At 45.0% G+C, this 25,795-nt stretch overlaps 2 protein-coding genes across 3 annotated transcripts in view; both read right to left on the reverse strand.

The window, feature by feature from the left end:
* The window catches only part of LOC102201741 (EMAP like 6), a 75,316-nt gene extending 63,279 nt beyond the window's left edge, over window positions 1-12,037 (reverse strand). Inside the window, exon 1 of the mRNA XM_013913453.1 lies at window positions 10,755-12,037. Within this exon, the coding sequence (XP_013768907.1) occupies window positions 10,755-10,951 (197 nt within the window). The 5' untranslated portion in view covers window positions 10,952-12,037. The remainder of the gene's footprint in view (window positions 1-10,754) is intronic.
* A 6,301-nt stretch (window positions 12,038-18,338) lies between these two features.
* The window catches only part of LOC102216160 (spectrin beta chain, non-erythrocytic 1), a 99,157-nt gene continuing 91,700 nt past the window's right edge, over window positions 18,339-25,795 (reverse strand). For both annotated transcript variants that reach the window (XM_013913456.1, XM_013913455.1), the window contains 4 exons: window positions 22,763-22,965; window positions 22,457-22,630; window positions 22,244-22,286; window positions 18,339-20,365 (listed from right to left, as the gene is read on the reverse strand). In XM_013913456.1, coding sequence (XP_013768910.1) covers window positions 20,153-20,365; window positions 22,244-22,286; window positions 22,457-22,630; window positions 22,763-22,965 — 633 coding nt within the window. In that variant the 3' untranslated portion in view covers window positions 18,339-20,152. The remainder of the gene's footprint in view (window positions 20,366-22,243; window positions 22,287-22,456; window positions 22,631-22,762; window positions 22,966-25,795) is intronic.

Below are 25,795 nucleotides of genomic sequence, written 5' to 3' on the forward strand. Positions count from 1 at the left end.
TCACAAGTCACTTAAATAAATCACTTTAAGCATATTTGCACTGCACAAGACACTTACACATGTGGATTGCACAACACTGGACATTATATTTCTTCATTTCCACTTAATACTGTACAGCTGCTGTTATTCTATATTTCTTCATATATTTTTATATATTTCTATATTGTGTATTGTGTATTTTGTTGTACAGTTATTTTATTTTTAACTTGAATTTTTATATTTTATTCCTTCCTAGTTAAATTTACCCTTCATTTTAATTTTCATATTTATTTCCTCTCCTATTCATAGTCTTTTTTTCTTTAGGTCACGAGCAGCTGTCTAAGCATTTCACTGCATATCGTACTGTGTATGACTGTGTATGTGACAAATAAAATTTGAATTTAAATTTGACTGGGGGACACTGAGGACTAGCTCTTGAGTCCAAGCCAGCTGGACCTCCTTTAAGTTCTCCCACCTGAACACCTGATCAAAGGTAACAGCCAAGAGTTTCCGTTACTATGGGAACAAAGTTGTCAGGTACACATATCAGAGCTTCAATTTTTTTTTAAAATTCAGATAATTTGCTGCAATCAGTTTCATTATAAGATGAATGCAGTGCCAAAGGACATATAGGTAGGTCCCAGGACCGAGCCCTGAGGCACACCACAAGAAAACCAGTCGAGAGCTGACCCAGAGACGACCACCCAGGTTCTAAGTCTCTCAATCAGTATCCTACGATCAGCAGGCAGCAGACAGATGCAAGAGTACCAGGGCTGAATATTCACCTTTATTTCTGCGCATTAAAATATCATTTGAAACTCGAGGAGGAGGCGTTTCATTGGAGAGCACTCGACTGAAATTTAACTAAAATGAGCAAAAATCTCACAACAACATCCCTCAAACACATCAATGATGCGTTTAGTATTTGGGCTGAATTTAAAAAGGCACATGCTGTGGACATGTGAGAAAACAAAGCTATACAATAAGACCTCAAACTTGAACACTGGTCAGAGTGTCAGAGCGTGCAGGAAGAGCCGGACAGTCTGAGTCGGACTCGTGGAAAAGATGAAAAGCACAAAGCTGAAGGGAACTGAGATGTGAGAGCTGGAAATGTGAGCTGTGTGCAGCAGCAACCAGCGGCTGATAATTGCTGCCATTCAGCAGCCGCCTGTGCTTCTCTACAGAGGAACATAAAGGCTGATCGCCCTGCGGGAGGCCGCGGCCATGAAAGAGCCAATGAAAGAAAAAGACAGTCCCGCTCTCGCTCTTTCAGAAAAACTCAACGTGGATTTAATGCGTCTACATGGAGCCTGCAATTACTGCGGCGATCCATCAGGCAGGCGGGGAGGGGGGACGAGTGGAGTCATGATTCAGAGCTTTCAGCAGAAGCCACTGCACAATACCGGCACGAAGGAAAGAGTCAGCGCTAAAAGTCACTGTGAGGCTGTGTGACATCACTCTGTTTACTGCGGTTGGTACAAAACAGATGAAGAGTTTAATGTGTAATCGTTACTTTCTGGGTCATAAATAGAAAATACAGAGTAAACATCTCAACTCTCAGGTCTCCATATTTCTGCATCGTCACGGTGATTTTGAGGAACAGTGACCGAGTCAACGATCACCAAGACTAAAGGTCAAAGTTTCACCTGCTCGAAGCCACATCGAACACTTTTACTTTAAACATTAGACCTTCACACGGCTCAGTCGCACTACAGTGAAAACAGGAAGCTCCGATCTACTAGAACAAAAAGTAAATCAGCGGTACCCTGATGTTTGAACGTTTTCACATTAAGCGCCTGATTGCTAACAGGCAACCTGTCTCCAAGCAACTGCAACCCGACAGACTGACTGATGAAGGTTGGCAAATATTTAGCGTCTAGTTTTCAAACGCAGAAGATTTTCAACATGTTGCAGTCAGCTGCGATGCTCAAATGGTTGTATACTGGTTACAAAAACAAGGCTGCAGTAAAACTCCAGTCCTGCAGCAACGACGCTGTTATGGGTGGAGGAACAGGTGTGGGGTTCTAGCTGCACCCTTAGGCCCACATAACCGCAAACACTAGGTTTGTTGTGAAAAAGTGCTGTGGGTATTTACAGAGAGAGCAAAGTATGTCTTGATGCATCCTCAGTCATCCAGGTAAGGAAATCCCAAAAGGTTGATTCTGTTCATCTGGATGTTTTCATTGGGGGAAACGTTTGGTCATCTTCCTGGTGACTCCTTCAGTCTCAGCTGACTGCAGGTTTCCAACCTTATAAACAGGACATTTGCATAATGACTGAAACCAGCCCACTGAAGGAACAATGGGCTGGGAGGTCAGTTTATGATTATTAATGTGCAAATTCTCATGACCACTGATCAATCGCCATGATCGTGGGTGCGATCGTGGCTCAAGAGTTGGGAGTTCGCCTTGTAATCGGAAGGTTGCCGGTTCGAGCCCCGGCTCCGACAGCCTGAGTCGTTGTGTCCTTGGGCAAGACACTTCACCCGTTGCCTACTGGTGGTGGTCAGAGGGCCCAGTGGCGCCAGTGTCCGGCAGCCTCGCCTCTGTCAGTGCGCCCCAGGGTGGCTGTGGCTACAATGTAGCTGCCATCACCAGTGTGTGGATGTGTGGATGACTGGATGTGTAAAGCACTTTGGGGTCCTTAGTAAGTAAATTATGGATTTCCTGCTCAAATCCAAACCACTGCACTGGCTTTGGTCACCTGATGATGCTCCCAGTATAACACAGACTCCATACAGGAACCAAAACCAGCAGTGATGTGGCTTCAATCATCTGTGCTGTGTTGGTAATCAACTGAAGCACAAAAATAAAAAGTAAAAGATTTTACTTAATAAAGCGTGCCCTGATTGGTTCTTCATAATCAAAGGGTGCTGAAGATCATGTCTGAAAGCTGGAGCCAAACCAGAGGTGGACACAAACAAACCTGCTGAGGAACAGAGTGGAAAGAAGATGATCTGGAGCCCAGTGGGAGATTTAAAATGAGCACATGCAAGAAAATCCTCAAACATCTGGCAGCAGAAGAAATTCTGCATGAAGAGTGATCCAAACTTTCTACGAGCTGTTCCAGAACACCTTCTGATGACGGGGTGAAGTTACTTTGCACAGAAGATTCAACATTTATCCCACAGGGGCGACTTCAAAGACGACAAAATGTTTGCTAATCCAAATGTGTCAAAAAAAGCTAACCGTTGCCTTGTGATGCACTTTTGTCCCACGTGATTTTGAACGTGTCCTGGAACCTCGTCGCTTCAGGCTGCGCCAAACTGCTGAGCGGGCGACCGGTGCTTTTATTGTGGCGGGGCTGTCGCTGACTGGGCTGACTGAAAAGCAAACGTAAATGGTTTCGCGGAGAGCAGCCGCCACTCAGCACACACGAACTCCATCAGAGGACACAAACCTGGCATCAGAGTGTCAGCACAGCTCATTTCCATCTGAGCCATCATCACGCTTTTCACTTTTCTCTTTAGCAGACGCAACAAAAATGTACAGGAAGTGCACAAACAGGAAAAACTTTACTTAGTTTGACCTTAAAAACATGAAACTGTGACTTCATTTCACATGATGATAAACTCTGATTTAATAAAGTGTCAAAGCAAAGACAGACTCTACAGTAAGTCCTTTACAGACTCTGATGTGTGACCTGAACTAAGACGCAAGAAAAAAAACTTATGTAACTTAAGATTTGAGGCTTTTTTAGTTTCTGATTGATGAATATATTGTCCCACACTTTGAAACAGCTTTCAGACTTTTACTTATAGTTTATAGTCTAAGGCTACGTTCACACTGCAGGCGAAAGCGCATCAAATCCGATTTTTTTGACCCTATGCGACCCATATCCGATCATGGTGTGACAGTGTGAATGGCACAAATCCGATATTTTCAAATCCGATCTGGGTCACTTTCGTATGTGGTGCTGAATCCGATACATATCCGATGTTTTAGAAAGCGACTGCTGTTTGATGGTCATGTCGCATTAAATCCGTCTTTTACGTCACTGACACAAGACAGACGCCAATTATCAGCGCTAGAGAAGCGCCCGAGAAGACATCGCGAACGCTTCCTGTCCATCCAGTGTAGATGTCAGTGAAACTGTTGGTAAGACAACGTTGGAGAAACGTGAACATTTTATTTGTACTGTATAATCTGCAGATTCTGACAGAAATCTGCAGCTATCCTTTGAAGCACCGCTCCTCTAAAACAGCAACAAGGATCATTATTAGGTTATCCACATTATTATGTAAATAACAAAATAACTTAAAGCAAAAATTGGGAAACGTAAAGTCCAAAGTCTTTATATTAACGGCGATCAGTTAAACAATACTGTTGCTCTGGGTCTAAACAGAGCGCGTTGTGTGTGACGTCTCGTTTTGCGCATGCGACCGCTTTGAGCGTTCACACTAGAGCGCGTTTGCTGTCGCATTTTATTTGTAGTGTGAACGAGCAGACAAAAAAAATCGGATTTGATCAAAAAATCGGAATTGAGCACTAAGACCTGCAGAGTGAACGTAGCCTTAGTGACTCATTGAGAAAATAACCTGCAGACCGTCTGCAGCCCTGAACTAAACATGTGACTAAACATGTGACCTGCTGGTTGAAGCTTTTCCCAAACTGCTCTGTGTTTGTTCGTGCACCCTGCAAGAAGAGCTTTGCATGACATGCAGTTAAAAATAATGCCTCTGTGTCTAATCCTGCTACGCTGTGGAGCCCATTGGCTCCTCCTGTCTGAAACAAGCTACTGAAGGCCTCAGTCACTCAACCTGGCAACCACCGGGTTGCTAGGGAAGAAATGAAAACGTCCCAACTGGTTGCCAGTTGTTGCTAGATCAGTGCAGCAAAAATCTCATGATTGTTTTTTCTCCCCTCACCTCCAACCAATCACAGCAGATGGCCCCGCCCCTCCCTGAGCCTGGTTCTGCCAGAGGTTTCTTCCTGTTAAAAGGGAGTTTTTCCTTCCCACTGTCGCCAAAGTGCTGCTCATAGGGGGTCATATGATTGTTGGGTTTCTCTGTGTTATTGTACAGACTGTGTGAACTCTTTTGATTGGTCTTTGGTCAGGAACAGATCGCCGTGGTTACCTGTAGTTTGTGTGAAAGATGCCTGCTTGACAGCAAAAACTCAGCAACTAGTCAGTGAGTGTTAAGAAGAGTGCAACACAAACTGGAAACAGACCGTTTGCGGTCCGAGTAAAAACAATGGCTTCAACAGTAAGCCAGAGCTTTTATTTTGAAAGTAAACACTGGTATCTCTGCTACCTGCTCTGTTCACCTGAACTCTAATATTTTGTTTCCTGCGACTAGTTCAGACCTGAAAAAAACAAAAAAAAAAAAAAAAAAAAAAAAAAAAAACACAGGTCCAGGTTTAAAGGTGCCGTTAAACCCAGGACTGCAAAATCAGGTGGAGACAGCAGCTGCAGGATGGAGGTCAGACGTGCTCTGGTTGGAGCCATTAAGGATATTTTTAAGCTCTGAGAGCAGAGCTGGTCTCCGTCCGTTCGGACTGTGACGGCGAGCTGGCACATTTCCCCTCTGGCTGATGAAGAGGCCCATACATCAGCCGGGACCAGAGACATTTCCTCCAGACCGAGAAGCAGACGCAGCACCGGACGGTGGCCTGAAGGGGACACGCTGTTCACCGCGTCGTCCTCTTTTTAAATCCACACAAACACGTTTTTCTTTTTCGACTGTGACGAATGTTCAGGCAGCATGAAGAAAACTGTGTGTGTGTGTGTGTGTGTGTGTGTGTGTGCGCGTGCGTGTGTCTGTTTAACAATCTCTTTTTTAACTTGTCTAGTTTTGTGTCTCTTCTGTGTTTTTTGTCATTATTCAAGTCAATCATGATTTTGAGACTTTTGAGAAACGACTGTGGGTAAAAACATGTATTAGATATTTAAAACATACTTTTAAAATATTTTTAGGATATTTAAAAATATTGATCTAAAATTTGAGTTTGTTATACTTTTAAGAAATTTTACCTTTTTAGTATTTTTCATGTTTCCCCTTTTTTAAGGTATTTTTTTTAACTTTTTAAAAACACATGATATTCATTTTATCTTCTGACATTTTATTAGCCTAATGTTTGTAGAAAATCCTGTTTTATTTGTATTTCTTATGTCATTTTTAACATTTTACTTTTTATGGAATTTTTTCCGAAACATTGATTTTTCTTTCATGTTTTTACATTCGTGCAGATTTTAGGGCAGTTTGTTTGTTTGGTTATCAGATTATTTTCAGTGGAAGTTTTTGTTATTTTTCCAGATATATTCACGTCTTTTGGATAGTTTATATATAAAAAAATTAGAATTCCTTATACAATCTCTTATACAATCTTTTTAAGGAATTTTTCTATTTTATTTTCTGGATTTTATTTGTGACGTACATTTCAGTATTTTTCAGCTTTCTTTACTATTCCTTCATTTGACTTTGTTCTTAATAATCTGATGATTTTACTGATGTTCCTTTTGGTATTTTTTCAGATGTTACTAAATGTATTTATTTTAATTAACAATCTGAATTTAAACTGTGACTGACAGGTCTTAATAACTTTGGTCAGCAGAAACCTGCAGTCAGCTCTGAGGGGAAATTTGGCACAAACACAAATTTAACAACCCTGACAGAGAGACAGCATCCAGCTATTCAATTAGTCTCACACACACACACACACACACACACACACACACGCGCACGCGCTCCAGGCTGCAGCTGACTTGCCATATAAACTGTCCAAACACGCCTGCTGCTGCTGCAGTGACTCACAGGCTGTTCAGTGTTGGTGAATACACAGGTGTGTGTGTGTGTGTGTGTGTGTTGGTTGTGAATGAGCGACCTCGCTGAATCATCTCCCTCCTCCACTCGCTCCAATTTGCTCTCAGAGAAAATCCCTCTGCTGCTTCTCGCCTCAGCTCAGGGCTTTTTCAACTTTTCATTCAAAATGTCGAAAATGTTCCCAGAGATAAAACGCGACCGACCAGAAGGGCAAAATTATTCCACGAGCAGCCCCGACTCCAAAAAAGATTTCATATAAAAGTCTGTTTTATCTCAGTGGCTCCAAATCCAGGAGCAGCTTCCCACAGGAAGTTTTACTGAGAGCAAATCCTGCAGGAGAAACTGGTCTGACAGGAGGGAACTAACATTCCCAATGCTGCTGGGAATTTTTCCAGTTTGAAAGAGAGACATGTGTTTTGTGGACTTGGAGAAGGCATTCGACCGTGTCCCTCGGGGTGTCCTGTGGGAGGTGTTGCGGGAATATGGGGTGTCTGGCCCATTGCTACGGGCCATTCGATCCCTATACAACCGTTGCAAGAGCTTGGTTCGCATTGCCGGCAATAAGTCGGACTCGTTCCCGGTGGGTGATGGGCTTCGCCAGGGCTGCCCTTTGTCTCCGGTTCTGTTCATAATTTTTATGGACAGGATTTCTAGGCGCAGCCAAGTGGCGGAGGGCTTTCGCTTTGGTGGCCTCAGAATCTCATCTCTGATTTTTGCGGATGATGTGGTTCTGTTGGCTTCATCGGGTGAAGGCCTCCAGCTCGCACTGGAGCGGTTCGCAGCCGAGTGTGAAGCAGCGGGAATGAGGATCAGCACCTCCAAATCTGAGGCCATGGTTCTCAGCCGGAAAAGGGTGGAGTGCCCACTCCGGGTCGGGGATGAGTTCCTGCCCCAAGTGGAGGAGTTCAAGTATCTCGGGGTCTTGTTCGCGAGTGATGGGAGAAGGGAGCCGGAGATCGACAGACGGATTGGGGCAGCAGCTGCAGTAATGCGGACGTTGCACCGGTCCGTCGTGGTGAAGAGGGAGCTGAGTGTAAAAGCGAAGCTCTCAATTTACCGGTCGATCTACGTCCCTACCCTCACCTATGGCCACGAGCTGTGGGTAGTGACCGAAAGAACGAGATCGCGGATACAAGCGGCAGAAATGAGCTTCCTCCGAAGGGTGGCTGGCCTCTCCCTTACAGATAGGGTGAGAAGTTCGGCCATCCGGGAGGGGCTCAGAGTAGAGCAGCTGCTGCTCCACATCGAAAGGAGCCAGTTGAGGTGGTTCGGGCATCTGACAAGGATGCCCCCTGGGCGCCTCCTGGGTGAGGTGTTCCAGGCATGTCCCACCGGGAGGAGGCCCCGGGGCAGACCCAGGACACGCTGGAGAGATTATATCTCTCGGCTGGCCTGGGAACGCCTTGGTATTCCCCCGGACAAGCTGGAGGAGGTGGCTGGGGAGAGGGAGGTCTGGGCCTCTTTGCTTAGGCTGCTGCCCCCGCGACCCGACCCCGGACAAAGCGGATGACGATGGATGGATGGATGGATGAAAGAGAGACTCAAAGAGTTTATTAGTATCTTTAAAAAATAACTCAGGAATCAAATCTGTGCTTTGTCAAATTGAAGTCTGAGCCAATCGAGTGCTGCTCTTCCTTCGTGTGTGTGCTTAGTGTAAAACGTCCACGCCTGTGCTGCGATCACGTCTACCTGCACAGCCAATGCATTCACACCGTCTCATGCCTCACAGGTCAGCACGCTGTGTTCGCCCCTTTAAGGCTCTGTGGACCCACTGACTGTGCCCTGTGATGTGTTCCTCCACAGCCATCACACTGTGAAAACCTCACATCCCCAACAAAGTGCCAAAATTGCCCTCAAAGCGATGCAAACTAGCTAAAAGGTCCTGATGGGGAAACAGACTCGTGTTACATAAGTGTCAGATAATCCCAGATTAAAGCTTTTAGGTGTTTGTGAGCTGGTTTCACTCTGAATTAATTAGTCCACACACATCCACGAGCTGCCTTGAGAGTGGTTCGCAGGATTTCTCTGAACACGATGCTTTTTTGTTTTCCACAGTTGTCTGTTGCTTCATGATGGTGTGCTAACGGCCACCAAGGGTTAAATAAATATCATAAATAAGCAGTGAGGTAAGGAGGTGTGGAAATAAAAACAGATATTTAAAGCTGTAAACTGAGGATGAAAAACTCAAATTCACACAACATTAAAGCAGCTGTGAAACGAGTGCACAACCACCACTGTGCAACAGCAACAAAAATATAAAACATTATTATGTTAACATTACTTCACCTGTCAGATGATGTTATTAAAAAACCTCCAACAGCCCAAACAGGACTCCAGTTACCTTAGCCGAAGGCTAGCAGACAGCTTGGAGCTACAGCTGCCTGCGCCATGCACCTATCAATCAAAGAGGCCACGCCCCTAATAAGAATTATCTACAAAGACCAATCAGTTTGTCTATGTGGCTGTAAACGTTTACCGTAGGAGTCTATGGGGACTGACGCACTGCTGCAGCCCCTGCTGGACGTTAGTGGAACTGCAGGGCGTGGCTCAGAAATAAACCCATCAGACCTGAGAACAGGAACAAGTCCCTCACCTGCCCGCGAGCTGTCCTGCCCTGATAAAAATCTAAATCTAAGTTACTCCTCATCACTGAGCTCCTCGTTCATTAGGAAACCCAGCAGCAGCAGAAAAAGCTGCTTCCTGTCTTGGTGTAAACCTGCTCGTGTTTAGATTTGAACTTCTGTCAAACTGAAGGACAAACCAAACTGTGTGGGAGCGATAAAAAAAAACCCACGAAGGTCCAAAAAACATCTCAAAAGAGACAAAAGCACCGAGATGAGTCACAGGACTGAGTGTAACGAATATCCTTTCTCTGCTTCTTTTTGTTTAATAACGTTGTTGTTTTTAAGAATTATAAGCTTCACCACATTTCCACCATGCAGACAAAGTTTATCTTGTGCTGCCACATGTTGCACCAGCAGCAGTCAGGCTACAGCCCGACACATTTAAATGGTCTGAGGTGTTTACTGGAACTTTCACAGGCGATTAAAGTCAGCATTACTGAAGCTTATGGTAGCTCAACATCTGCACAGGATTCATGTCCCTGCCAGAGTTACAGTGGAATTACACCCCGTGACCTGCAATGCTCCTCCCACAACGTAACCACGACAACTGTTATTGGCTGCAGGAACGAGAGACCGTTTTATTTTTGGATTTCTGTGTTTTCGTTCTGCTTTATTATTGCCGTTCTATTTAAAATATTAGAAAAGACGATTTTTTTTAAAAGGCTGCCCCCTTGTGGTGAATGTTGTCATTGAATTTACCGCAGGGTTTTACGAACAGTACCTTTAATGTCATTTATGATATTTTGTAGTGTCTCTTTGCTTCAGGGTTTAGCCTTACTGAATCAGACTCCACAGATAAAACAGAAAGTTTTATGTTTGCAGATCTTATCTTGGATTATCACTCTCACAATCACAAGGCTCATGTTTAAAAGGCCACTAATGAGATAATGTGCAACAGACTGAAGGAACAGGAAGCCAGGAGGACCATCAGATCTTCTACTGCTTTTTCCTTTATGAAAAGCTCACACAGCAGGGACAGCGACACTTTGGTTTAACTTGTTTTTTATGGCAAAATGACTCTTAAATCACACAAACTGTGAACACACACACGAAACACATATTTATAAATTCAGTGTGAATCACTGGCTCTCAAGGTGCCAGAAACATGCTTAGAGAAAGTAAAGAGAAAAAAGACGTTTCAGAACTCGCCTGAGAATCTGAAGGTTTTTAGGATTTGTGAGGATCTCAGCGAGTCAGTGAGCGACGTTGGAACATGTTCGGATTTATAATGAAAAATAACGTCCAACCGCTAATTCGGCACCATTTAATGTGACATAGCAGAACGATCCGGGTTGTTAGGGAGGCTCATGCTGTGACTCAGAGATATTGATTCTGAGACCTGGAAGTCTCGATCGATAACCCATCACGTGACCGTGCAGGGGGCTCACCTGATGATGTCGTCATTGTGTCCCAGGTAGAACCGCTGGCTGTGCTCTCTGGTGTTGTAAACCACTCCAACCCCGGCCACGAAGTACACCACCTCCTTCCCCGCCGTGTAGTACAGGTTATTCCGGCACTGGTGCCCCCGGTACCCGTAGACCCAGTCCAGTCTGAGCCGGCAGCCCGGGGCGCTCCGGTCCGACATATTCGCTCATCTGAGGGGCTCCGGTACCGCCCGCCCGCTCCCGCAGCTCCTCCCTCTGGATCCAGAGACCCGGTAACGGAACTGTGAGCGGGGTCACCTGCCTGAGCCGGGGTCACCGAGTTCGGCTGTCGTCTGAAGAAAAGTTCGCGCCCACAGCTTCAGGACTCGGACTTCCTTCGACTCTTCATCACGATGCACGCGCAGAAGCTGATTGGACGTCAGCTCCGAGATTTACCGTAAATGTGATGGTTCATATTCCTCCGTTCATGTGATGCCGTGACTGTAATCCTCGCGTAAAGTCTGAGTCCTCTGGTTTCAGCACCGTGAGACCTTCATCATCTCCGCGATTCCCCGGGAGCTGCTCCCGCCGAGCCTCCCCACTCAGAGCCGTTTCACTGCAGCTGGAATCACCACGCGAGAAACTTTTCCACGTTTATCACTCTCTCACTCCTTCCACCCACTCCTCAAAAACACGGAGGACGCGAACAGTCTGGAAACTTCTCCAAACCCACAAAACCAAAGTCAGCGGCTGGTGGAGGATTTAATCCCTCCGTGCTCTAATCCTCCATCCCGACCGGCCGCCTCCATCCTGCCCCCCGCGCGCTCACAGCACCTTCTCCCCGGGAGGATCGCGGCTCATTCACAAATCTGCGCGCGAGTAAAACCAGCAGTCAGGAAGTCAAACGACCCAGAGCCGCAAAATCAACGAAGAAGAAGCGACCGCGCAGCGGAGGAGAGGATGACAGCGAGTGTTTAATCCCGGCAGATGAGCCAACTCCAGCGGGCAGAGGCGGGGAGCAGCCCCGGGCTCACAGCGCAGCATCCCGGCCGGATGACGGAGAGGAAAGTCCTGACTCCCCACAGCGGGAGGAGGAGCAGAGCATCCTCCACCCGCAGGCAGACTCACGGGCGGAGCAGGCGGAGGCACAGCCGGAGCTTCTGCTTCGAGGAGCGTACTGTCGCGTGCAGCGGGGAGCCTCCTGAGCCAGGAGTCTGTGACGTTTGCTCGCTCCTTTTCCCGACGTGACGAGCACGCGCATCAGCGGACACGCGACACAGCACTGCGCCCAACTTCCGATGCTGAGCCTTCTAAAATAAAAGCACCATTAAAAGGTCCGCAGCTCAGCTGTCGGTTCCGCGGAATCAGGAAGTGACGGAGTACTTTTACTCAGCATGACGTCAGAGGGTTTCACACTGATCATTTTATTAAAGATGAAAGAATTTAGACAGGTGTTCGTTTGACTTTGGGACTTGAAGCGGAGTTTGGACCTGTATTGTCCAAAGTTTTCAGCATCAAAATACCTCAAGTTAAAAGCAGGCACAGTAAAAGTACTCAGTTACTTACATGATGTTATCGTATTTATGTGTATGACACTTTGATGTTGTTGGAAATGATTTTATTTTCTCTGATATTTTATCAGCCTCTTTATCATGGATCTGCTCGTGGATTTTGGATTTCCTTACAAACAGGCCACAGAAGGTCAGGGTGGGCAACCTTACATCATCTGCTATCACCATGAACACAGGAGCACCGCAGGGCTGCGTTCTCACTCCAGCTCTCTTCACTCTATTCACACACGACAGCAAACCCATCCACTCCTCTTCTAACACCGTCGTGAAGTTTGCTGATGACACTACAATAGTGGGAAGGATGTCAGACAGCAAGTCTCACTGCAGAGAGGACGTCCAACATCTAATCAGATGGTGTGGAAACAACGAGCTGGTTCTGAACACTGCCGAAACAAAGGAGATTGATGTAGAGACAGAAGAGCCAAGAAAACAACACGACCACCCCTCCACATAAATGGTGAGGAAGCTGAGGGTGAATGACATTAAATTCCTGGGCCTACACATAACAAAAGATCTCACATGGACTATTAACACATCCCACTTAGTGAAGAACGCACAGCAGAGAGCATCCTCTGTCACTGCATCACAGTGTGGTGCTTCAGCTGCACTGCAGAAAACCATCAAGCTCTGACCCGGACCGTCAAACTGCCCAGGGGATCATTGGAACCAAACTCTCGAATCTCGACACGGTCTATGCTAGCTGTTTACAGAAGCCAGCTAGCTGCATGATCAAGGATCCAACCCATCCAGGTCACAGACTTTTTGTACCCCTCCCATCAGGGAAGAGATACAGGCCAATCACAACCCGCACAAACAGACTAAAGAGCAGCTTTTCCCCCAAAGCTGCAGCCTGTGTCACTCGTCCCCAACACATCATAGCTAACTCTCCCTCTCTCCTTTACCCCACGTCATGTCTGCTGCTAATGTACAAAGTCATGTACTGGGCATTAATGTTTGCACTAAACTACCACACTGTAAATACTGTTGTATTTTTATTTACTGTGCTAAGTGCCTTCTTCTTACTTTATATTTTATACTTTTACTACCTTTACTTGGTTATTATGTTACTATGCTGCTTCTTGTTTTATTGCTGCTGGCCTCTGTAAGCTACCAAAAAATTTCGTTGAATAACTACAATGACAATAAAGTTCTTTAAATTTTAAGTTAAGTTTATCCGGTCTTTAAGTCTGACATCATGTGTGGCTGCTCTGCCAGGTGTAACAATTAAGTTTAACATCCAGGCATCCATGAAAACAGGATTTATGAAATTTAACGGAGAACGGCGTTAGCAGGGAGTTAGCTCGCTAGTTTCCGCCTAAACATAATATACCATATAAATATACGACCTGCTATCACTTCCAACATAAATGGAGACAGAAAACTAAACAGCAGTGACGTTTGTAGGGCTACTGAAGTTGGGCTAGCTGCTATATAATGACGTGCTACATGGTGGCTAGCTACACAGCTATGGTTAGCATAACATAAACAGTGAAGCTGGAGGATAAATGCAAATTTTCTTTCCATTCCGTATAAGTTAACGTGAGGGTTCCCGATGGTTAGGGAATAGATGGATTACCTTACACCTGAGATAATCCATCCACAATATAAGGTTAGTCATTAATCTACTGCTGCTGGGCTGTAGTTACATCATACGGTTTTAAAAACTGAGCTTTAAAATGAACAGTGGTAATAAAAACAGAGAGGCCGACAGTGAGCACTGACTGTTTTTAGGGGCTTGTTCAGATTAAATGGAACAAGACACAAAACATTAAAACATGTTAAAACGTTTTTCAAAATAAAAGCATGTTAAACCCTTCTGTTCGAAGAAAGCTGGATGACAGATTACATCTGTATAAGGTTACAAAAAACCCAACATAACAGGGGTCGTGTTCTAGGACAAAAATAAAGTGCAGTAGAACAAACATGAAACATAATTATGATAAGCTTTCTTCAAATACTCAAAAATGACAAAAACAGTACCAACATAATAATAGGTAATGTTCTATTAACCCAAAGCTGGTAGTTTTTATTGACGCTCTTGCCCTTTGGCACAAATTATGACTTTCTGGGTGCAGTCAGGGCGCCGGTTTGCTGCTCTCAGGTTCTCTTTCCTGCGCAGATGATGTGGTTTTCTTTGCTCACGTCTGAAGCAAGCTCAGAAAACCAGCCTGTCCTTCAGTGTTTGTTACCGTTTTTATGATAAATATTCTAATATGGTAACACTAATCAGTGGTCTAATACAATGTTTCCCAGCCTTTTGGAGCCACAGCACATATTTCAGAAAAATCACACGGCACACCACCAAACAAAAAATGTCACAAAAAGCATATTGATCATTTTTCCCTGTACACCAGTTATAGCAGACTTGGCTTGTTCCCAGTATACCTTTTTGCTCTCTTCTGACCACTACTCATACAATAGATATTTATCTATTGTAGCTGCATCGTCTCACAGCATGACTAGGATTCAATTTCTTCTTTGTCCTTTTCTGTTTTACTGGCAGTTGGCAACTCATTTAATTAGAGCAGGTAGTGGTACCACCCTCTAGTGGAAGAGAATGTAATTGTTCTGCCTGTTGTCGTTTAGAGTACTAATCAGGTGGAACCAGACAGTCTATGGCACAGCTGATGATGGGAAACACTGGTCTAATAACCAGTTTCATGGAAGCCTCTGGTTCTTTCTGACTCACTCAAAGTTTTATTGGTAAATCTCAAATCTTGGGTTTTATTTTGAAGGTGTGGCTCTTCCTGTGGTGATGTGTGGTGCGCTTGGCGCAGCTCGGGAGAGAAACACCCCTGCTCCACTGGAGAGGACGCACGGCCGTAAAGCACTCTGGGGCTTTGTGTTCTCTGAGATACACACGTCACAGGAAAAGAATTTAGAAAACTACAAGTCCCAACAGCAGCAGGGAGGGAGGCGCTGTCCGCGGTGCTGAGGTCGGACAGAAAAGTGACATGTGTCCCAAACAACAGGAGAAACATGAGCATGAGCAGAAATCGTTAATCTGCTAAAACAGTAAACATTTAAACCACAGACTGTATATGAAAGATGGACATCACACTTCTTTTTGAGACCATATTAGGATGACAGGCTGCAGTGCTCAGGTAAGGCTGGTAACTAGTCTGCAACCACAGACTGCTACCTGCTAACTAGAGCTCAGTAGCCCCCTGTAGCTTCTGCACGGTGGCTGCTGGGTAACCCCCTGCCAGTTTGGACTCTCCTCAGCTCTTTCTGGGTGGGTGGCGTGGCTGTCCCTCCAGTGGTCCTCCATGGACTCTCACACTCTGGGGAGCCTCTAGATCACACAGGTGCTCACAGACACACACTGTATCTTCTTTAGCTGCTGCCTTGAAGCATATTGTGTTGTCGGTCTGGCGTGCTGCTCAGTAACACTCAATATTTATTACTTACTGTTACCTGTACTTATCTAGGTTGTTGCTGTGGCCTCTCTCCAGCAGGTGATCCAGCTGATAGTTTTCCTTCCCTCTCCTTTTCTTGTCTGTGTATTTCTCTTTCTTATCCCCCAGTTATGTCTGTTCTGTTTGTAATGACTTAAAAGTTAAAAATAAATAAAATAAATAACAAAGATCAATCAGGTGGACCATGGCTAAGCTGTGATGATCCATTTGGAAAAATAAGTGCTTCCTGTCAAAATGGAGTTCTTCCTCTCCACTAATGCCAGGTGCTCCTGTGATTGTTGTGAAGCGGCTCCGAATCTGTGAGGCTGAATGTATTTTGGCCCTTCATGTGTTTTTTATGCTCATGTGGAGCTGCTTTCTCACTTGGTCCACAAACTGCAGCCCTGCTGTTCAACTGGCGCCATCTTGTGGTTAAAATAGAGATTTCTTAAAAAACAAACAAACCAACTTTCACATGATTATTGACGATAACCCCCAATAACAGCTATTGTGTCTCTTTTCTGTGATATTGATGACGTCTGATTATTTTAGTCCTGCCGTTCGTCTCAGACACATTTTCAAGCAGTTTGAACGACTCCGTCTCTACACACGGTTTATTTGCCCCCACATCTTCCCTCCTTTTCGTTCCCATTCTTCAGACTTTGACTCCAAGTTTTCCTCTTTTCCGTTCTAACCCGGAGCCTGATGCCATCCGTGTCTGTAACTGTAGGAATAAATAATACAATAATAAATGGAATAACTGTAGAAGTTAAACTTACGAGCATTGTCACGTTCTTTGATTCTAACCTAATTTCATTTTAAAAACTGCCTTTGAACACTTGTGCAGGAACCGAGCGATGTGCTGAAAGCGTGTTGATGTGATGCTGACGTTGGCCCGTACAGCGGCGCTGCTGTTCAGCTCGACTTCTAAAGTTCCTCACTGTAAACAAATCCTAAACTCAGAACCTCACACAGAAAACCTCCAGCTCACCATCATTAACGTGTCACGGTGGTGCAGTGGTTAGCACACAGTGCTGCCTCACAGTAGGAAGGTCCTGGGTTTGAATCTACACGTTCTCCTTGTACCTGCGTGGGTTCTCCCCGGGTTCCTCCCACCATTCAAACATGAGCATGAAGTTGACTCCTGAGTGTAAGCTGGCTGCAGGTGAGGGATTGCACACCTGTCCAGGTGCTTTGTGCAGTTTTTATACCCTCTATGGAAGTTTATTAAAGACAAAATAAAATTAAAATAACAGTGATTTGGATTTGTGTCATATCAATGTCAAAGCTGATAAAAACTGCTAAAGGACCTCCCACCACCACCACGTGCTGCCCACAGTTTTATTTCTAGGTCGAGATAACTGTTGTACGACAGATTATTAGGGCCACATTAAGGAAAATAATATTCTTGATCATTTTGAGAAAAAGTTGTTTCAAGACAAACCGCTGCTGTGCCCTCGACAAGACGTTTAGATAGTTGATGAAACAAACTGATCAGCTGGATGCATCATACATGTAAACATGCATCATCGTTTTCTGTCTGAGCAGCATAACACGTTTCACATGAACAGCCCGTGTTTATGCATTAAACAGAAATCATGTCCTCCTTTATTACTAAAACTGTACGACCTCACTAACTCAGAGGCCACAGCAAGTGTGGACGTTTATCTTAAAATAACAACAGTAACCTGCACATGTGGACTTCCTCTCTTAACGTGGCCTTAAAGCTTCTCCGTACTGTCGAGAACAGGAGCCACATAAATAAAATCAGTTTATAGATACTAATCACTCACAGCTGTACTTTGTCTGTATTTACAGAACTGTGCAAAAGTGACACACGACACACACATTCGCTGAAAAAAAAAAAATCAGTCTCACAGTTTCTTTTTAAAAGCATTTTAATGGCTTTTTTGCACATATGTAACAGAGATGGGGAAAAGTCTACGGGTGCAAATCCAACTAGCAGTGACCCCCGGTCCACGTCATTCCAACTACGTCACCTACGAACCCCGGCCCCGCCCACCCTCCCATCGTGGCATTATTGATTGTGCAGTATGAGGAAATATCTCATCTTACTATGGTTACAGTGACAGGAATGCACAACATATTTATCAAATCGCCAGAAAATTAAGCACAAAAAAACAAAAAAACAGAAAGAGAACAGGAAGTATTTCAGGGCCAATCAGAGTGAAGATGTTTCAAGCCCCGCCCCTTCTAACCCCACCACCAGCTGTGGAAAAACATACACACCCACGTTTTTTATAGTTTCGGGCTCATTTCGGTGTTTTTGTTCACTTTGTCTGGCATCTACGGAAGTCCATTAATGACAACACTTGTAACAATAAATGTACATATATATATATATGCTGAAAAATCACCTTTAAATCTGAACTCGCCTTTTCTGGCAGCTATTTTAATCGATAACTCCAGATTAGGAACGACGTCGGTGTTAAAGTTGGGCTTGCAGGTCATTTACCGTGTACGTGATTTCCATCCAAGCGGGGCAAAAGTTTGTGGTGCAGCAACTGGACAGAAGAGACTTCATCTCAAAAACTAATTTCCAAAAGTTCATCGAGCAAAAAATGGCACCTGAGAGTAAAGCAAATATTTCAAATAAGAAAATGATCTCTGTCATGTTGTTTATTGAAGTTTTAAAGCCCGAGAGATTAATCAGTAATCAAAGGAGGGACCAGTAGCAGCCCAAGACTTAACCTAGTGTTTATTTTCTCAAAGTTTATTTAATGAGTCATCGAGTGGAGATCTTCTGCACTTATGTCAGATTAGTGTAAAATCTCCAATAAAACTTTTATTCAATCTAAACAAACTGTTTTTCGTGAGACGGCTCAAGAATCACGTACGTCATTAGCTTACAACTACATCCTTACAGCGAGCGAAGCCTGTTCAGCTTCAACAAATGTGAAGCTCTGATCTCATTAACTAGAAGCCATAAAAAATGGAAAGAAAAAAGTGTGACTTTTGTCATGAAAGGACTTCCGTAGCTGTAGCTTGACTCGTCATTGGCAATAAAAGTCTGAAATCTTAAAGAAAAAAAGAACCGAGTGCTGAAGCCAACAAGCAAGCCACCAACATTACTCACTTCCAGTAAATGCTTTTTAAAACCAGCTCATCCACTAACAACAGCGATGCTTAAAGTAACCTTTGTGTTTTATTTGTACATCTACGCCTTCATACTCGCCGCTCTAAATAAACCTTAGACTTAGCTTAACTGCGAGACAGAAAAACAGGAGGAAAAACGCCAACAAAGGGCCGAAGGAGACATTCCAGAAATGCAAAAGTAGAAAAGAAACCTCATTGAACGCCTAAAAGATCGAGTTAACGAACATTCGCAGTTATTCTCCCATCGAGACTCGATGGCTCCTTCATTCGGGTTGGTTAAGTGTTCGCGCCGTTAAGAAAGTTATCCTCAAACAAAGCTTATTACGGTCGGTAGGTCTTAATAGCATTAATAATAATAATAGGTGAAATTAAACACAGGTTTATTTTTAACAGTTTGTTATACACAAGTTATACATACAGTCAAAAGCACTGCAGGGTAACGCTCTGAGTCGCTGCGGGAATCAGACGCGACGACCGTTTGCTTTTCGCGGTTTTATTGCGCAAACCGAACCGTCAGAAAAGCTCCGAGCGACTCGTCTCTGCGCTTCGACGGCTCAAAGAATCACCCCGCCGTGGCCTCGGTTTTCCCCGCTACAGAGGGATACACGTCATCTTGCAAAGACAAGGCCTCGCAAAAAAATAGGAAGCTGAGGATGGACTCTAACAGGAAGTACTTCCCCAAAAAACTAAACAAAAAACGAGAAGGAAAACCCGCCGAGACGAACCGCAAACACGGGAAAGCCGGGGAGAACGGGAGATACAGAAAACAGCGATAAGAGTAAAGAAAGTGGGAACTCCTCTAACGTCGCGTTCTCCTTGTTGTTTAAACGACAGCAGCTGCCTGAAGCGTCACAGACCCCGCCCACACGCCCACGCCCCGCCTTTAAACCACTTCAGTCAGATTTCGGGTATTTCCTGCTCCTGATCTGAGCAGAGAAGCAGGTGGGGGGTGTTTGTAGCTGTACTGGAGCTCTGAGCCGGACCGGACGGTTGATAGGCACAGAGTGGAGAGTTTTGGCTCGGAGCTTGCATGCTGGAGAGGACGAGGAGGAGGAGGAAGAAAGAAGAGAAGGAGAGGCTGTTTGGGATGCGACCTGACATAGCAACTGCTGCAAATGTTAAAACTCTTATTCTCTAAGTACATGATGTGAGGCGACGCTTTGGGTTACACGAGTGTAATTAGATTTGGAGCGCTCTGGGTTATGACAGTTGCTATGAGCAGAAAAGTCGGACATCTTCAACAATATTTGACCAAAGTTCGTTCGATAACGAGGAGCGACCCCAAACAGCACCACGGGAAGGAGGAGGAGGAGGAGGGGAGGCTGAAGAACAGCATCTATTTCTTCTTGCTGAACAGACTGAAGCGTTTCTCCTTGTCTTTCTCTCGTTTGCCCGGGCTGGACTCGGCGGTCGCCGTGGCTGCGACCGTGGCCGGCAGCGTCTGAGCGCGTGCGGCGGGAGCGGGCGTGCTGTGGCTGCTGGGCGTGACCTCGGGCTTCTCGCCCGACACGGCGGCGGTGATGGTCGAGATCCACGTGTTCATCTCCTCCTGGAGCACGAGCAGAAGGAGACAAAGAGGAAGGAAGCAGTTAGAGCAGCAGGAAGTGCTGATGATGTCTCTGATAGAAAAACAACAACTCGCTAATAACGTCGAGTCACCTCCGGCTACACCTGCTCACCTGCTGCAGGGATACAGGTGGTTTTAAAAGAGTGAGGATAATGAGATCAGAAATATTTGGGCCTAAACAAAAGCAGATGAAGGAAGAAACATTACATCATAATCACTGTAACACCACTCGCCCTCTACGGTCACATGACCTGGGCCTTCGACTCGAGCACGTCCGACCACCATGACCCGGGTGAGCGCTCGTATGTAACGCATTTCGGGGTACACTTGTTAAGATCATTTGCAACCCTTTCATTTGGTTTTAATTAGTGCTGTCAGCTAGGGGTGGGCGATATAAACGATATACGATAGAAACGATAGAAACGATATAAATTTGGCCAACGATAGAGATTTTGACTATAACGCTCTATTGCGATAGCGCATGTTGATGATGTCATCAAGCTGCGCCTGTTTTGGTCAAAAGCATCGCAGCGGCTACAACCATTATCATCTGCAAATTATGGCGGGCGACAGTCACAGCAAAGAGATGAAGCACTTTTGAAATATGGGGAAAGCCAAAAACTGCGCTTCCTCCACTTCCGTAACATTGATTCATTAGTGCTGAATTCTCTCGCAGCTGTTCTGTTCCCATGTTGTTGCAGTATATTAATAACTAACCTCGTATTGTGGATGAATAATCTCAGTTGTTCTCCTGACTGAAGTTTGCCCCGTGTACAGCATCCTGCTATGCGATTGCATTTGTCCCTGACCACCAGAATCCGTCACGTTAACTTTTATCGAGTGGAAAAAAGTTGGCTTCATCCTCCAGCTTCACTGTGCTAATGTTATGCTAACATAGCTGTGTCGCTAGCAACCACGTAGCACATTATATACCAGGTAGTCGAACTTCAGTAACCCTACAAACGCCACTGCTGTTTAGTTTTCTGTCTTCAGTTATGTTGGAAGTGACAGCAGAGCTGTACGTTTGAATTAGTTTCAAAAGTCTCTCAGTCAGAACATGCTATGAAATGTTTAGGTGTAAACTAGCGAGCTAACTTCCTGCTAACTTCTAACTCCGTTAAATTTAATAAATCCTGTTTTCATGGATGTTAAACTTAATAGTTACACCTGGTAAAGCAGCAACACTGATGATTTTATTAAAGATGAAAGAATTTAGACCGTTTTTAACTCTCAGTGTTCGTTTGACTTTGGGACCTGAAACGGACGGAGTTTAGGACCCAGATTACTCTGCGAAGCTCCTCACTACGGCAGCCGTAATGCTCTGACGATCCATCAAGCAGTGCGGCTTACCAAAGTTGTACTAAAACATTTTTAACAGATTTCTGCAGCCAAAATCGGTTCGAGGTCAGTAAGCACAACCAGAATTAACGCGGCAAATCTCCGGCGCTAACGCATTAACAAGCTAAGCGAGCTAACCGTGCTAACGCATTGACGGCGTGCAGTCCCACTCTCGGGCAATCCGCATTAACACTATTTTAACGAGATTAACGCTGACAGCACCAGTTTTAACATTTACTGATATCTTTTTTTCATTGATGTATTTCATTGTTATTTAACTTTGTTTGTCTGGTTAATGTACAGTTTTTAACTTTGATCTGTTTTCTACTGGAAAGCACTTTGGTCATGTTGTTTTTAAAGTGCTCCATAAATAAAGTTGGATTGTATTTCCAATCCAAACAAATAAATGATCGACATATTTCTAATGTAAAGCAGATATAAGACCAACAATAACAGCGATGTTGACTAAAACTGAACGACGCACCAAACACTGAGGCTGAAATACTGTGTTTTAATACTTACATCATCTTTGGCTTGGAAGAGATACTCATTGCCGTCAGTGAGCCTGCGGAGGTGAACACACACATTAGCAGGAAGTTCAAACTGCGCACGCTGGCGTCCGTCAGGTTCTTTCTTTAAATGAAAGAACTGCAGCGTTTTGCTTAAAGCTGTCTGTGATGCGTTTCTGACTGCTCCAGTATAAATAAAGACTTGTTTATCAGGTCTGAAACTCACTTCAGCTTGAAGACGTGCTTCTTCTTCTTGTAGTCCAGCGCCACCTCGCAGACGGCGTCCTTCAGGCTGATGGGGATCTCGCTGTGGTAGGGAATGCCCTGACTGGCGCTCTTCTGATCCTTGTAGAAACCCATCTCCTGGAGGTTGATCACACAGTACACATTGTGCCACGACCTGCAGGGACACGAGCAGACGTCGACCTCATCACTGAGCTTTATTTTCTTACAATAACAGCAGCTCACAAGCGCAACTTATTATTATTTGGGTTATTATTTCTTTCCAGGTGTGTCTGCAGGTGATCCCCACCTGTTCGAAGCCTTCTTGTTGTGCCCCTCCCACTCGTGTTTGCGGTGCAGGAAGGTCTCCAGCAGAGGTTTGGGGGCGTCAGGTTGGGTTTTGGCCGGCAGGGTCGCAGCTTGGCTGGGCTTGCCCTTGCGAGACGCCCCCGGAGACCCAGCGGGGCTGGGCTCCGACACCCCGTTCACCACCTCGGCCCCGTCCACGTTCTCCTGGACACAGAAGAGAGAGTCAGAGGAGAAACTCGTTTATGAGTGAAATAAGAAGGAGAGCTGTGAATCAGAGTTATGAGAGCTGCAGCATGCAGAGCAGTTTGGACAAACTAAAACACAAGACCAGAAGGATTCGACTGTCGGCCTCTCCTGAATCTACACTTATCTGCCCTCGCCTCACATAAAACTCCTAAAACCCAACTGATGTCAAATATTCCAGGAAGACCAATCCTGGGAAAATGCAAGCAGATTAAAGTGGACTAAACCAAACCAGCTGAGGGAATCCATCGGGTCCATCTACTCTGAGTGGACGGATCCAATCATCTCGCTCTCTGTTGCCTTTAAACTGACATTCAGTTCATGTCAGGCCACATGATTGTTGTTATTAATTGCCCCGATGCAGGAACACCACATGCCTGCGGTCTGCAGTATGTCTGTTGGCAAGAACTTAATTAAAAACAAGTTAATCCAAGAAAACTGGCGGCAACACCTGAGGCTCAGAGGTTCCAGGGTCGTCACCACTTTGGCCAGCCGACTGGTCAAGTGAATCCATTCGAACTTCCTGTCATACATCTCCTGTTCCAGTGGTGGGCGCTCATATTAAACATGACCAACGTCTCTACTAATGAGGAAGCAGTAATGAACCAAAACCCTGCAGACTGCTCTGAGCACCATCTCATCTAATTTTTTCTACAATTGGATCTGGATGATGTCAGAGAGTGAAAGCCCCACCCACTGGCTGGTCCAAAGGTCAGAAATCTTTGGACCAGAAAAAAGGTGGGTTAATGGGAGAGTGGCCCAAAGTAATTTGAAGTATTGATCATGCAAAGCTACCCTAGTATGGTCCAAGTATAAAACTACAAAGCTGAACATGAACAGGTCACCTGTATCAGGTTAATAAACCCACTTTCCTACCTCTGAACTGCTCAAACCAACACAACTACTGCAGACTTCTGATTGGCCCACCGAGCCTCTGACATCAGCTACGTCAGCCTCGTACAGCAGCGGTTTTTTAGCTCAGTGTTATTGGGTGTGAGCTGAGCTGAATTTCAGCAGTGATTAGAACAACATTTGTATTAATTAAGATTGCAAACATGCTGTGATTACACTCTTTACCACATGCACAGTCCCAACACCACTCAGAAACGCACAACACGGTGGCGAGCGTGAAGAAAGAGGAGGACAGGGAGAAGCCAGCACAGGTGAGACCAAAAAACACACCAAAAAAAAAATCTCAAACAATTATGGACAAAATTGCTTGGAAGTCATTACTGGGCGTCATTGTTGGTGAGGGGAGAAGGCGATTGGCCTAGTATCATAAACAGATTTGACTTTTTCCACACCACACCCACTCCAACCGGATGCTTATTACCCCGTTACTGAGCTCTTCAAGGGATGGACGAATGGGCGGTTTGAAGGCCGGACCGATCCTGGACCGATCCCGGGAGCTTTAACTGAAGAGCTGGACCGATCCCGGGAGCTTTCATTTAGATCTCACGGAGAGCGAAACTGATGCTTGAAGACTTTACTGGGCTCGGGTTATCCTCTGAGATTTTGCTTGAGTGTTTCCTCACGGCTTCAGCGTTCTGCTTCTCAAACATTCGACCAGCTATTGAAGGGATTTGTTAGGACTTGGATGAATCCTAGGAACTCTCACCAAAGAACAGTCTGGATCAGATGTAGGGGCCCCAACTTACTACTATTACCTATATGTAGTACAGCAGTTTTTCCTAAGAATTTTACTTGAGCCTGTTAAAGACTAGACCAGATCCAAGTGGTCCTGTTTCAGTGTTTTCTCCACCAAATACTGGGCCACTTCAATCCAACCAACTATTCCTGAAGAACGATTGAAGCCTGGCGCAGAAGCAGGTTTTTGTTTGATTTTTAAACATTTTTGCACCTGACAGCAAAGAACATTTTTTACTGCTTAGCAGTCTTTCCTTAGAACAATTACTTAATGACTGAAGAGCTAAACCGATGCCAACAGCCATGCGATCCTCCAAAGACTGCGCTGATTTTGTTATCATTGAATTTAAACTTGAGCCTGAACCTTTGGCGTGATAGTAGTCGTTAGAAACTAACCTTCTTAGCGAATTATAAACTTGTACATAGAAGATAATTTTCAGTAACTTGAAGGATTAGATCTGTAAGCCTGTGCAGATGTTGTACAGATGAAATCCAAACAGGTAAAACCAGACTCGCTGTAGAACAAACTGTTTCTCTTCTTTACAGCAGGAACGCTGATTTATTGGAGTGAACTGAAATATACTGGATTTGTCAGTGGACCAAACACTTTGCTTATCTGATCTTTTTCTTACGGAGCCCTGCAGGGGACATGGGAGGAAAAAAAAAATTAAGACTGACCTTTGCGAGATGTCGCAAAACTTTTGCGAGATGTCGCAAAACTTTTGCGAGATGTCGCAAAACTTTTGCGAGATGTCGCAAAACTTTTGCGAGATCTCGCAAAACTAACTTGGGATCGGACGCCGGCTCGAAGCTACGGAGCCCCGCAGGGGACATGGGAGAAAAAAAAAATTAAGACTGAATTAAGACTGACTCTTGCGGGATCTCGCAAAACTTTTGCGAGATCCCACATTCTTCGGCCTTCGACCTCCCGTTAGCTCGAAGCTAATGGGAGGTCGAGACCTACTACAGCCGGGAGGAACACCGCTTTCCCGGCACATCGTGCCTCGACCTCCCGGTCGGCTTCGAGCCGGCGTCCGAAGAATGCGGCTAAAACTTTTCCGAGATCCCGAGTTTGTTTTGCGAGATCCCGAGTTTGTTTTGCGAGATCCCGAGTTTGTTTTGCGAGATCCCGAGTTTGTTTTGC

Source organism: Pundamilia nyererei, unplaced genomic scaffold, assembly GCF_000239375.1.
Source record: "Pundamilia nyererei isolate P.nyererei 1_Seehausen unplaced genomic scaffold, PunNye1.0 scaffold00133, whole genome shotgun sequence".
Classification (NCBI taxonomy): Eukaryota; Metazoa; Chordata; class Actinopteri; order Cichliformes; family Cichlidae; genus Pundamilia; species Pundamilia nyererei.